The sequence below is a fragment of the Oryctolagus cuniculus genome, chromosome 1, assembly GCF_051225735.1.
Source record: "Oryctolagus cuniculus isolate XC-2025 breed Fujian yellow rabbit chromosome 1, ASM5122573v1, whole genome shotgun sequence".
NCBI lineage: Eukaryota > Metazoa > Chordata > Mammalia > Lagomorpha > Leporidae > Oryctolagus > Oryctolagus cuniculus.
The window spans coordinates 98,636,597-98,649,595 of record NC_142867.1 but is presented as its reverse complement, the minus strand read 5'-3'; the positions used below and the strand labels follow the sequence as shown (position 1 = coordinate 98,649,595).

Here is a 12,999-nt window from a genome sequence, read left to right as displayed (position 1 = left end):
GAGACATAAAGAGAGAGATCTTCCATCTGCTGGCTTACTCCCCAAATGGCTGCAACAGCCAGGGCTGGGCCAGGCCAAAGCCAGGAGCCAGGAGCTTCTTTTGGGTCTACCATTTGGGTGCAGAAAGCCAAACACTTGGGAGATTCTCTGCTGCTTTTCCAGGCACATTAGCAGGGAACTGGATTGGAAGTAATGCAGCCAGGACTTGAATTGGTGCCCATATGGGATGCCAGTGTCACAGGAGGCAGCTTCACCTACTTTGTCACAATTCCCACCCCTAATTTTAATTTTTAAAAAAAAATTTATGGGCCAGCGCCACGGCTCACTAGGCTAATCCTCCGCCTTGCAGCGCCAGCACACCGGGTTCTAGTCCCGGTCGGGGCACCGGATTCTGTCCCAGTTGCCCCTCTTCCAGGCCAGCTCTCTGCTGTGGCCAGGGAGTGCTGTGGAGGATGGCCCAGGTCCTTGGGCCCTGCACCCCATGGGAGACCAGGATAAGTACCTGGCTCCTGCCATCGGATCAGCGCAGTGCGCTGGCTGCAGTGCACCGACTGCGGCGGTCATTGGAGGGTGAACCAATGGGAGACCTTTCTCTCTCTCTCTCTCTCTCACCATCCACTCTGCCTGTCAAAAAAAAAAAAATTATGGTCTTGGATATAATCTATCTTGGTATATGTTCCATGAGCTTTTATTAAAGTATATTCAACTGTTGTTGGATAGAATGTCATATTTCAATTAGATTCTACTTGCAAATTTTGTTCCAATTTGTGTTAGTTTCCTGTAGCTGATTGCTTAGAAAATTATTATACACTTGGTACTTTCAAAGAATGTAACTGGATTCCTTCATAATTCTAGAGGACAACAGTATGAAGTCAAAGTGTCAAGAGGACAACCCTTTCTCCAGAGACTCTTGAGAGAGTATATACTCTCTGCCCCTTCTCACTTCTTGTGGCCCATGTTCAGGATACACAAAAATATAGCCGTATATAATATATAATTATATGACTTAGATATACTCAATTTTTAATTATTGATTATAATAGTTACTATTGTCATAGAAATATCTTTTCATAAATACAGTAAAAACATAGAGCCTGATGGCTAAGATTTCAGATATTATGACCTATAATACTTCACAACAAATACTCTTTTGTATTATGCTTGCCAATTTTTGAAATCTGATATACTTTGTGACAGTTTACTTTCATATGCTTTTTGTACTATTTCATTTCAATTTCAATATAATTTTGGATGAAATACTATTGTAGGAAGATGTTTCCATTTTAATCCTCTTCGAGAATTCTGTTTCCTCTACATAAAGATATAATTTCTATAATAGTTTTGCCTGTTGTTAAATAAGTGCAAATCATGGTGAATTTATGATTTTTATAATTATATTGAAACAAAAATATAGGGACAGGCAGAAGGACAGATAAAAACAAAGAGAAGATGTGAAAAATGTTTAAGTTCACAAAACAAAGGAAAGAAGGAAGAAGAAAGGAAGATGGAAAAGAAAAAGATAATTGGCAAGAAATTATGAAAGTACGAGGAAAGAGAGACTAAATAAAAGAATAAATAAATCCATGAGTATCAGAGGTTATGTTATTACTAGTTAAGAATATGATTAGTTCTATAAAACTTACCACAATTTTTTCTCTTACATTGAATTTTAAGAAACACATTTCATGTAGTCCTTTTAAATGTAGGATTGTAAGATATGTATGTCTTTCTTACTATGCCCTTTTTAAAGATATAAAGAGAATAGATTTCATAGATAGAATTCTAAGATAACCATATTTTCGCCCTCTCTCAATCCCCCTCCTTCTTTTTTCCTTTAATTTTTGCAGTAACATACTTTCAATTTATTTGATAATCATAGACTTACTGCACCACTAACTGTAATGTTCAATAAGTAGAAACTATAAAGACCACTGTTCCGCAGGTATGTAGATAAGGGCAGTAAACATTAATCAAATTATAAGATGTCAGTTTCATTTTTGTGCTTTTTTTCTCTTCTATATTACCTATCACATACCAGGTATATATTTGTCTTTTTGGGATTTGTTTATTTCACTAATCATAATGGCCTCCAGTTGCATTCCTTTTGTTGCATAAAGTAGAGTTTTATTCATTTTTTATGGTTTAGTAGTATTCTATCATGTATATATACCATTTTTTTCTTTATCCAGTCATCAGTTGATGGATATCTGGGTTGATTTCCTATCTTAGCTATTGTGAGTTGAGTTGATACAAATGGGGAGGAGTACAGATAACTCCTTCATATGCTGATTTCATTTTGTTTGGGTAAATTCCCAAGAGTGGGATGGCAAGTTCATATGGTAGATCTATTTTCTGATTTCTGAGGAATCCCAATACTGCCTTCCATTATGATTTTACTAGTTAACATTCCTACCAGGAGTGTATTAGGGTATGTTTTTCTCTACATCCTCACCAGCATTTATTATCTTTTGATTTTTGGATGATAGCCATTCTAATGTGAAACTTCATTGTGGCTTTTATTTGCATTTCCCTAATGACTAGTGATCCTCAAGCATTTTTTCGTTTGTCTGTTAGACATTTGTATTTCCTCCTTTGAAAACTGCTTGTTCATGTCCTTTGGCCATTGCTTAACTGGATTGTGTTATTGTTGTTGAGTTTCTTGAGCTCCTTATATAGTCTGGATATTAATCTTTTATCATGTGCATAACTTGCCTCGAACTTCACTCTGTTGAGTGTTTCCTTTGCTGCACAGAATCTCTATTGCTTGATGTATTCCCATTTGTTTATTTTTGCTTTTATTTGCTTCTGGGGTCTTAGCCAAGAAGTCTCTGTCTATGCTAATGTCTTTCAGAGTTTCTCCAATGTTTTCCTCTAGTAATTTGAGGATATCAGGTTGTAGATTTAGATCCTTGATCAATTGTGAGTTCATTTTTTCATAAGGTAGGGGTCTTGTTTCACACTTCTGCTTGTAGAGATCCAATTTTAACAACACCAATTGTTGAAGAGAGACTATCCTTTCCCCAGGGAGTAATTTTGTCTCGTTTGTCAAAGATTAGTTGGTTGTAGATGTGTTTGTTAATTGCTGGAGATTCTTTTCCATTCCATTGCTATCCATTTTTATTTTTGTCTTTGATTTCCTAACAATGGGGGAGTATAACTCATTATCAACATCCCTTATCAGATAGCATACCAAGTACATGTTGAACAATCTGGAAATATTGTACAAGACAATTATTTTCTTTATGCTGAAGCCATGGCCTACAGCCTTTGAGAGCCCACATTAGGTGGGGAATTGACAGTGTCTTTTTCACACTGTTCTCTATCCTATGTATATTTGTTTCCTCACCAAGCTGTGATGTCTTTGTAGAGGACAGCCATGTTTTACCTGTTTAGTCTTACTATCCAGAGTGCTAGTAGTAGAAGGAATGCTCTCAAAAGAGAGAGTGTTGTGCACAGTGGGTTAAGTCACAGCTTGGGAAACCATATTTGATACCAGAGTGCCAGTTCCAGTCTAGGCTACTCTACTTCTGATATGTGTTCCTGCTAATGCACCCTGGGAGGCAGCAGATAATGGGCTCAATTACTTGAGTTTCTGCCAACCATGTGGAAGACATGAATGGATTTAGTGGTTTCTGGCTTTGGCTTGGCCCAGACCTGCTATTGTGGCCACTTGGGAAGTGAACCAGCAGAGAGCTCTTTGTCTCTGTCACCCTGCCTTCCAAATAGGTAAATAAATAAATCACTTTTCTTCCAAAAAAAGAAAAAAAGCACTCAATGACATCAGTGAATAACTGAACTGTGAATAATTATAAATAAAGCCTTATAAATAAAAGGGTGAAATACTGAACTTTAGCAGAAAACTTACATAAAAAAGTAAGCATTTATTTTATTTCAAAAAAATCCATAAAATAAATCAAGGATTCAATTTTATTTCCTGATGGTAATTGTTTTAGGCTGGGGGTTGATGTTTTGCTCATAGCATCACATGTGATGATACCTGGATTTAAGTCCCAGCTCCCTCTTTCCAATTCCAGCTTTCTGATAATGTGCAGCCTTCACCCTGGGAAACTGCAGGTGATGGCTCAAGTACTTGGATTTCTGCCACCCATGTAGGAGATTTGGATTGTATTTCCGGTTCCTGGCTTCAACCTGACCCAGCCCTGGATATGTTTGGAGAATGAGCCAGAAGATTAAATACTACTTTCTGTCTCCCTCCCGATCTCTTTCTGCCTTTCAAATAAATAAAAATTATATTAACAAATGGGGTATTGTGAACAAAGACATGCTTGCAGGCTTAAACGTCCAAATTCCTGTAGTTGGCCCCGTATTTGCTCTCTGCCTCCAATTTCATCAGCTGGCCTAACTTTATGCTCTAAAGAATAAAGGAAAACAAATGTATTGAGCACATTTGATGTGATAGTGGAAAGCCATTCAGGTGAAACTAATGCAGTCTCAGTTGGCCAACTCTTAGCTTGTCCTTTCCTGGGAGTAACAACTGGCTTTCCCTCCAGGTGTGCTGAAATACCTTATGCTGGCCTAAATAACTGTATATGAAAGGTCATATCCTAAGCCTGCCTTCCTTTCCTACTGATGCTCATCCTCTCTGAACATGTTCACCATCCCATAAACTTGCTAGTTAAACTAAGTTTTCCATTAAACAATTTGCTAAATTTCTCACAGAAAGGACACATTAAGAGGGATAGATTAAAATGAATAATGTTGGATTGTTTATCTTGTTAGCTGAGTTCCTTCTGTACTATTCAAGTTTTTTAAATTTATTTTTAGATTGTAGTGATATGCTAGATGGGTGAGTGATAATTACTTTCCAGCTTAATGATATGTGGCTTAAATTTTCATTTTTAAGATTGAAATCAAGCAAGAAATCAATTAATTGACTAAGTATTCACCAGTCTACTCAATGCAATAAACATTGCATTATCCAAGGGTTATATCTGGTGGAAAAATGACTTCCATGAGGCATAAGAATTATTTTGACTCATTTCAATCTCTTGAATTTTTTTCTGAAAGGAGTTTTTTTAAATGACAAGTAAATGTAGTTATTTTGACAGATAGATTTATCTTAATTCTATTATTATTAAGCTAAAAGTTTTTAATTTGCCTCATAAACCAGTTTCAGGGTATACCTGAGAATAATTTCATCTTAAATAAGAAACGTTTTCCTTGAATACTTTCATCTTGAATAAAAAATGTTTTATTGCTCTTCCACTTTGCTATTTTCTTTAGAAAGTGGCTGAGATGCAAAAATATTTTTTGAAACATGAAGTTTACACTGCTGTAAATAAGATTTAAGTATACTTACATCAATGTAGTAAGTCAGCATAGCTAATAAAACATTTCCTGTCTTCCTGTTACCACACAATGCATTAATTTTTGTGAATCTACTATTTGAAGAATACTGACCAAAGCTCCATGTTCATGTTGCAGGTGATGGAAGTCAAAGGACAAATGATCCATGTCCCAGAGTCAAGCTCCATTTTATTTTTGGGATCTCCATGTGTGGACAAGTTGGATGAACTCATGGGCCGAGGACTACATCTCTCTGACATTCCTATTCATGATGCCACCCGAGATGTCATTTTGGTTGGTGAGCAGGCAAAGGCTCAAGATGGCTTGAAGAAGAGGATGGACAAATTAAAGGCAACTCTAGAAAGAACTCACCAGGCCCTGGAAGAGGAGAAAAAGAAAACAGTGGATCTTCTTTATTCTATTTTTCCTGGAGATGTAGCCCAGCAGTTGTGGCAAGGGCAGCAAGTGCAGGCCAGAAAGTTTGATGACGTCACCATGCTCTTCTCTGATATTGTTGGCTTCACGGCCATATGTGCCCAATGTACACCCATGCAAGTGATCAGCATGCTGAATGAACTGTACACCAGATTTGACCACCAGTGTGGATTTTTGGATATTTATAAGGTAATGGAGCTCAGTTAATTGTATATAGATATTATTTAATAGTAAATTGTCATCTAATTAAATTGTGAGTATATGTTTTCATTTGATAGTAAAAAAAAATCAGCATTTTTGTAAGTTAGAATTCTCTCTATAGAATTCATGTTTTTTTTTCTTTATGAGCATTTTTTTTTGGTCAGTTTATGGCATGACATAAGAAACTGTGAATCGGGCCAGCACCACAGCTCACTAGGCTAATCCTCTACCTGTGACGCCGGCACCCCAGGTTCTGGTCCCAGTCAGAGCGCTGGATTCTGTCCCAGTTGCTCCTCCTCCAGTCCAGCTCTCTGCTGTGGCCTGGGAGTGCAGTGGAGGATGGCCCAGGTGCTTGGGCCCTGCACCCGCATCGGAGACCAGGAGGAGGCACCTGGCTCTTGGCTTCGGATCCGCGCAGCGCCGGCCGTAGTGGCCATCTGGGGGGTGAACCAACAGAAGGAAGACCTTTCTCTCTGTCTCTCTCTCTCACTGTCTAATTATGCCTGTCCAAAAAAAATAAATAAATAAAAAGATATAGCAAGTTATATTTAAATATGCATGTATTATTAGTTAACTCACACCTAACAGTATTTTACACCTAATTCTCAGTTAAGCCAGATCCCATTAATTCTAAACTAATATATGTAATTATTCTAATTATTGTGCCAGTGACCATTTTTTGTGGAAGTATCTTCATTTTCATATGTACATGAATGGGAAAGTTTTAAAATGGTTGTTAACTATTACTTGCTGGTCTGATTATCAAACTTCCTTTTAATTTCTTATTAAAATCAAAGCAATGTTTTGAGTGATTCAGTCCACATGTCTACCTGATGCATAGCTGCAATTCTGCATATGCTTTCACATAGATTACACAATGTCAGGGTACATGGCTTTTTATGTGAACAACAGCAAGAAGAAACAATAGTGAACCATAGGTGTCTATATTTTTTTTCTTTTTTTTTATTTTTGACAGGCAGAGTGGACAGTGAGAGAGAGAAAGACAAAGAGAAAGGTCTTCCTTTTATCGTTGGTTCACCCTCCAATGGCCGCTGTGGCCGGCGTGCAGCGCACCACGCTGATCCAAAGCTGGGAGCCAGGTGCCTCTCCTGGTCTTCCATGCGGGTGCAGGGCCTAAGCACCTGGGCCATCCTCCACTGCACTCCCGGGCCACAGCAGAGAGCTGGCCTGGAAGAGGGGCAACCGGGACAGAATCCGGCGCCCCCACCAGGACTAGAACCCGGTGTGCCGTTGCCGCTAAGCAGAGGATTAGCCTACTGAGCCTTGGTGCTGGCCAATTTTTTTTTCTTACTAACCCATATAGACTTCATTTTATAATATTATTTGCACATAGGCAGATTTGAAAATGACCTGTTTCACTTTGTAAGTTTCCTGTTATGGTCCAGCAGGTATTTCCATTAAGGTATGTCTCCTTAGAGAAATGAATTCTCTAGCTCTATTATGTAGAATAATAGATAATGTCAAATATTTTAGTTGAGTTGAGTCTGAGTGGTAAACATTTAGTGTGAGAGGTGTATGAGGTATTATACAAAATAAGAGTTCTTCTTAATTATCTTTAACTTCTTTGTCACTGATTATTATATACTTTATGTTAGAGATCTAGCTAAATGTCTGAGTTCAAGATACACCACAAGCTATCACTGTTATAACTTGTCATGCCTAGGAAAGAGATGATATCTACCTGAATTTGCCAGTGTATTCCTTCCTCCAGAGTTAAGTAGGAAGTTTTGCAAAAATCTCTGTAATCACCAGTCTCCTCACTCTAAGTCACTGATTTATAAGTGTTAGCATCTTCCAGCTAAAATATCTTCGTTTTTCTATTTTTTAGCCCTAAGTTCATATAAATAAATCAGAATGAGAAACAAGATAAATAGATTCTCTTCTGAAAATACATTGGGATACTTGATTTGAATTTAAGTATAGGTTTGAAAAAAGAACAAATGTGATATTTTTGAGATTATCTAAACAATTTCAAAATTTAAAAACAGAATCATATTTCACAGACATCAAATCTTAAAGAAGATTTCAAGGGAAAGCCCTTGAAATAAGCTGGGAGACCTTACAATAAAAGAAAAGTCTATGGAAACAACCTTTCTAATCACTTAATTTTCCTCTATATTATTAAACTATGAGCATTTTTATACAGTCATAAACAGAGTTAACTAGCAAAATCATTTTCTCTTTTTCCAATATTCAAGTGCACTTTATGTCATTCATATTTGTGTGTATCTGCAAAAATGAAGAGAAACAGTAATGATTCACAAATTCTGTTTGACCTTGATTATGAAATTTTAGCAGTAAATTGTAAGTGAATAACATCCCAAGGTAGATGTTTTAAATCTATGTTCAACACTAGTAAGTACATGTGTCTGGAATCAGGGCATAGGGCAGCTTTGGATGTTTACTCAAGATTAGGGGGATTGAATTCGAGGCATATAGACTAGGGAACACAATGTGTGCTGAAGCCACAGTGATATTGGCACAGGCAAAAAGAGAGGGGAAGACAAATAAAGGGAGAATATTACCTCTGAATGCATAAAATACTTTATGAGAAATAAATTAGGAAAATGTAAATTAGGCATCTTCTATCTGACCTGCCTAATTTCTAATCCTCATGATCATTTCAGCTAATTTTCTACAGAATTTACAGTTGCATTTTATTCCATGGATTATTTATTATTTTACATCACAAGCTATTTGCTGAATTTCTAATTGCTGTTAAGATAAATAATTTCAAAATCTAGATACTTTTAAGGTCACAAGCCTATTGAGTTATACAGTAAAAAAGAGTTTTCCTAGATTTAGATTTTTGGGTGCAATAGTCCTACCATAGAAAGCGAGTTAGAAATGTAAAAGGGAGCCAAGTTAAGGTGAATGCCAAGAGAAAAGAATGAGAGGGAGTGACTCACAGAGGGCATTCAAAGTCTGCTATGGCAGGATGAGACCTGAATACCTAAATTTGTGGTTTTCTCTCTCTTGATCACCACATTATTTCATGTATTCCTATCATTAGGGAAATGATGCAAGGATAAATTATAATTCTAGTGGTAGATTGCAGCAAAATTGGGCGATAATAAGAAGGTTCTGCTACCATAATTAAACTTTCTATAAAGTAAGAGGCATGGGAAGAAGATAGGGATTTGATGGTGCACATTACAAGCACTGAGACAGTTAAAGCCTTTATGGTGATTGGCTGCCATGCTGGGAGGTGCAAGGATGCTAAGTAATAGCTAGGGAAGGTGAAGGAAGCATGGCCTATAATTTTGATTCTTTTGTGACAACATAAATAATGTACTATGTAATATTTTGTTTCTCATTGAGTATAGACAATGAATTAAGGTCCAATAAAGCTAACATTGTAAATAGTGAATATAGATAACAAAATATAGAAAACAAAAATATAGAAAACAAAATTTGGCATTGAAGCAGATTAGTGTATGTCTTGCCTTATTTTGTGTTTGCCTTCGAAAAACCCTTTAGTTTGAGATGAAGGAGAAGTTGGAAGAATGGATTCTTTTACAGTTCCTCTCATTCCATTCAGCCAAGGATATAGCATCTCTGTGATACCTTAAGTGCATGGCTTAGAATTCTCATCTTTCACCTTCACTTGCTATTAAACTTTACTTTTCTCTGTTTTTTTGTACCTTATAAAATAAAGATATTAAGCATATCTATCTCATAGTTGCAATATCAGCATGTCAGTGAGTTTAAATAATGCAAAACTATCAGATTATCATCTAGTATATATTAGTAAATGTAAATGCTACCTGCAACTATTATTTTTCAGGTGTATTTGCACCTACAAGTTTCCTTAAAAATAGTTTATGGAAGATATGGATTATGAAAAAAGATCTAAGCATGGGTTTTAAGAAATTTTTGCACCTAAATGACTTACCATTTAATTCTTTTTTCCCAAGAATTTTTCATGTCTTCTCATTTGGGTCTCTGTTATTTAATTTTGTATTTGTTTGTATGCATATAACGAAAGAGTAACCATAATCTTTTAGCAAATATTAATATATGAAGGATCTTATTTAATCCTCCCAAGCCTAACACATGGAATTATCTCCATTTTCTGATAAAGAAACTGAATTTTAGAAAGATTAAATAATCCACATAATGAATGAGAATTTATGATTTTTTTTTTTTTTTTTTTTTTGACAGGCAGAGTGGACAGTGAGAGAGAGAGACAGAGAGAGAAAGGTCTTCCTTTGCCGTTGGTTCACCCTCCAATGGCCGCCGCTGCAGCCGGCGCACCGCGCTGATCCTGGCAGGAGCCAGGAGCCAGGTGCTTTTCCTGGTCTCCCATGGGGTGCAGGGCCCAAGCACCTGGGCCATCCTCCACTGCACTCCCTGGCCATAGCAGAGAGCTGGCCTGGAAGAGGGGCAACCGGGACAGAATCCGGCGCCCCAACCGGGACTAGAACCCGGTGTGCCGGCGCCGCAAGGTGGAGGATTAGCCTATTGAGCCACGGCGCCGGCTCGAGAATTTATGATTTTTAAAAAAGTTTTATACATTTATTTTTATTTATTTGTAAGGCATACAGAGACAGAAAGTTTACTCTCCTTTCTGCTGGTCCAGTCCCCAAATACTCACATGAGCCAGGCTTCTACTAGGCTAATCAGGTGCCCAGAATTCCATCTGAGTCACCCAGGAGGCTGATGGGGACCAGGAGGCTGAGTATGTGAACTATCACTGCTGCCTCCCAGAGTGTGCATTAACTGGAAGCTGGATTGGAAGTTGAGTGAGAACTTAAACTCAGGCAGTGAGATATGGGCATTCCAAGCAATGTCTAACCACTGTGCCACAATTACTTCTCAAGGTGACATTTATCACACTCTAAAAGTTACACTTTTTTCAAATATATAGTCTACATTGTGACATCACAGATTAAACCTCTACTTGTGACGTCAGCATCCCCTTGTTGTAATGCTGGTTGGAGTCCCAGTTGTACCACTTCTGATCTAACTCCCTATTAATGCTCCTGGGAAAGCAGAGGAAGATAGCCCAACTACTTGGGCTCCTGCCATCCAGAGGACACAAAGTTCATTCAGGCAAGAGAATTCAAATATTCTAAAACCAGATGGAAATGCAGAGAGTCCAGGACAGTGAACAAACTGATTTAGTTCAGGGGCCGGTGCTGTGGTATAGCGGGTAAAGCTACAACCTGCTGGGGTGGCACCACATACAGATGCTGGTTCAAGTCCCAGCTGCTCCTCTTCTGATCCAGCTCTCTGCTATGACCTGCAAAAGCAGTGTAAGATGGCCCAAGTGGGCTTGGGCTCCTGCATCTGTGTTTGAGACCAAGAAGAAGCTCCTGGCTCCTGGCTTCTGGCTTCAGAGTGGCCCAGCTATAGCCATTGAGGGCATTTGGGGAGTGAACCAGTGAATGGAACACCTTTCTCTCTGTCTCTCCATCTCTCTGCTGTAACTCTACTTCTCACATAAATAAATAAATCTTAAAAATCAATTAGGCCGGCGCCGCGGCTCACTAGGCTAATCCTCCACCTTGCAGCGCCGGCACACCGGGTTCTAGTCCTGGTCGGGGCTCCGGATTCTGTCCCGGTTGTCCCTCTTCCGGACCAACTCTCTGCTTTGGCCTAGGAAGGCAGTGGAGGATGGCCCAAGTGCTTGGGCCCTGCACCCCATGGGAGACCAGGAGAAGCACCTGGCTCCTGCCATCAGATCAGCGCGGTGCGCCGGCCGCAGCGCGCTGGCCGCGGCGGCCATTGGAGGGTGAACCAACGGCAAAGGAAGACCTTTCTCTCTATCTCTCTCTCTCACTGTTCACCCTGCCTGTCAAAAAAAATAAAAAATAAAAATAAATCAATTAAAAAAAAAAAAAACTCAGGTACACTATTAAGGGACACATGTCCTTGGGACTGGGCCAAAGGGGATAAGATTACAGTAACTAGAATAAGACAGTACAATTTGGCAGCAGTTACAAATATAGCCAGCATGACAGATTTTGATAGAACCAAAGTCTTTGCCAGGGCCAGAACCAAGCTTAGGTGCCAAGAGTGCCTAAGACATCTCTTTGGAGGCAAAGGTAACCAAATATAGCAGCCTCATCAGAAGGCATAGAGATGTCCACTGAGCTGTTAAGTGCTAGATCCTCAGAAACACTAGAGAAATCACGTCATTTATAGCCTTCCTTGGAGATATATAGGATATGAGAGAGCTTCAAAAAGTTGGTGGAAAATGGAATTAAAGATAAATTAGTTTTGTTGCAAAACACTTTGAAGTCAAATGCATATTCCAAGTCTTCAGTAATTTCATGGAAATGAAAAATACTGTACAATAGATTTTAGATTTTTTGTAGTAAATATATTTTAAAAGACTCTTAAAAATATACTTAAATTTATTTGAAAGTATCCCAGGTGGGATCTTAAGCACTATCCCAAATTCCATGTTCTTTTTTTTTTTTTAATTTTTTTGTTTGTTTGTAATGTAAAGATAGTCAGATAGAGGCTTCTAATGCCATATTCCATTAACATTTTGACATGTACTGCATATTTGGGGACATTCTTAGCATTTATTCTGTTGAAAAATGCTATGCAATAGATGTTAGATTTTTTTGTAGTAGATAAATATATTTTATAACACTCTTAAAAATTTACTTAAATTTATTTGAAAGGCAGTGAGTTTGGGGGTGGGTATCTTCAGTCTGCCTACAATAGCTTTGGCTGCAACACAATGAAGCTGGATGCCCTGAACTCCGTCCAGGTCTCCCACAAGAGTAGCAGAGACCCAACTACTTGAACCGTTTCTTGCTGCCTCCCAGTGTGTGCATGAACAAGAAGCTACAACTGAAAGAGCTGGGGTCTGAACCAAGGTACTCCAGTATGGAATACAGTATCCCAGGCGGGCTCTTAAGCACTATCCCAAATTCCATGTTCATTTTTTTAAATTTTTTTATTTGTTTGAAATGTAGAGATAGATAGAAACTTCTAATGCCATGTTCCATTAACCTTTTGACATGTGCCTGCATATTTGGGGACATTCTTAGCATTTATTCTGTTGAAAATTGCTAG

At 38.2% G+C, this 12,999-nt stretch overlaps 1 protein-coding gene across 4 annotated transcripts in view; it reads left to right on the top strand.

The window, feature by feature from the left end:
• Positions 1–12,999, top strand: part of GUCY1A2 (guanylate cyclase 1 soluble subunit alpha 2) — a 354,367-nt gene that overhangs the window by 226,696 nt on the left and 114,672 nt on the right. For all 4 annotated transcript variants that reach the window (XM_051820049.3, XM_089333342.1, XM_089333343.1 and 1 more), the window contains exon 5: positions 5,446–5,931. In XM_051820049.3, the coding sequence (XP_051676009.1) occupies positions 5,446–5,931 (486 nt within the window). The remainder of the gene's footprint in view (positions 1–5,445; positions 5,932–12,999) is intronic.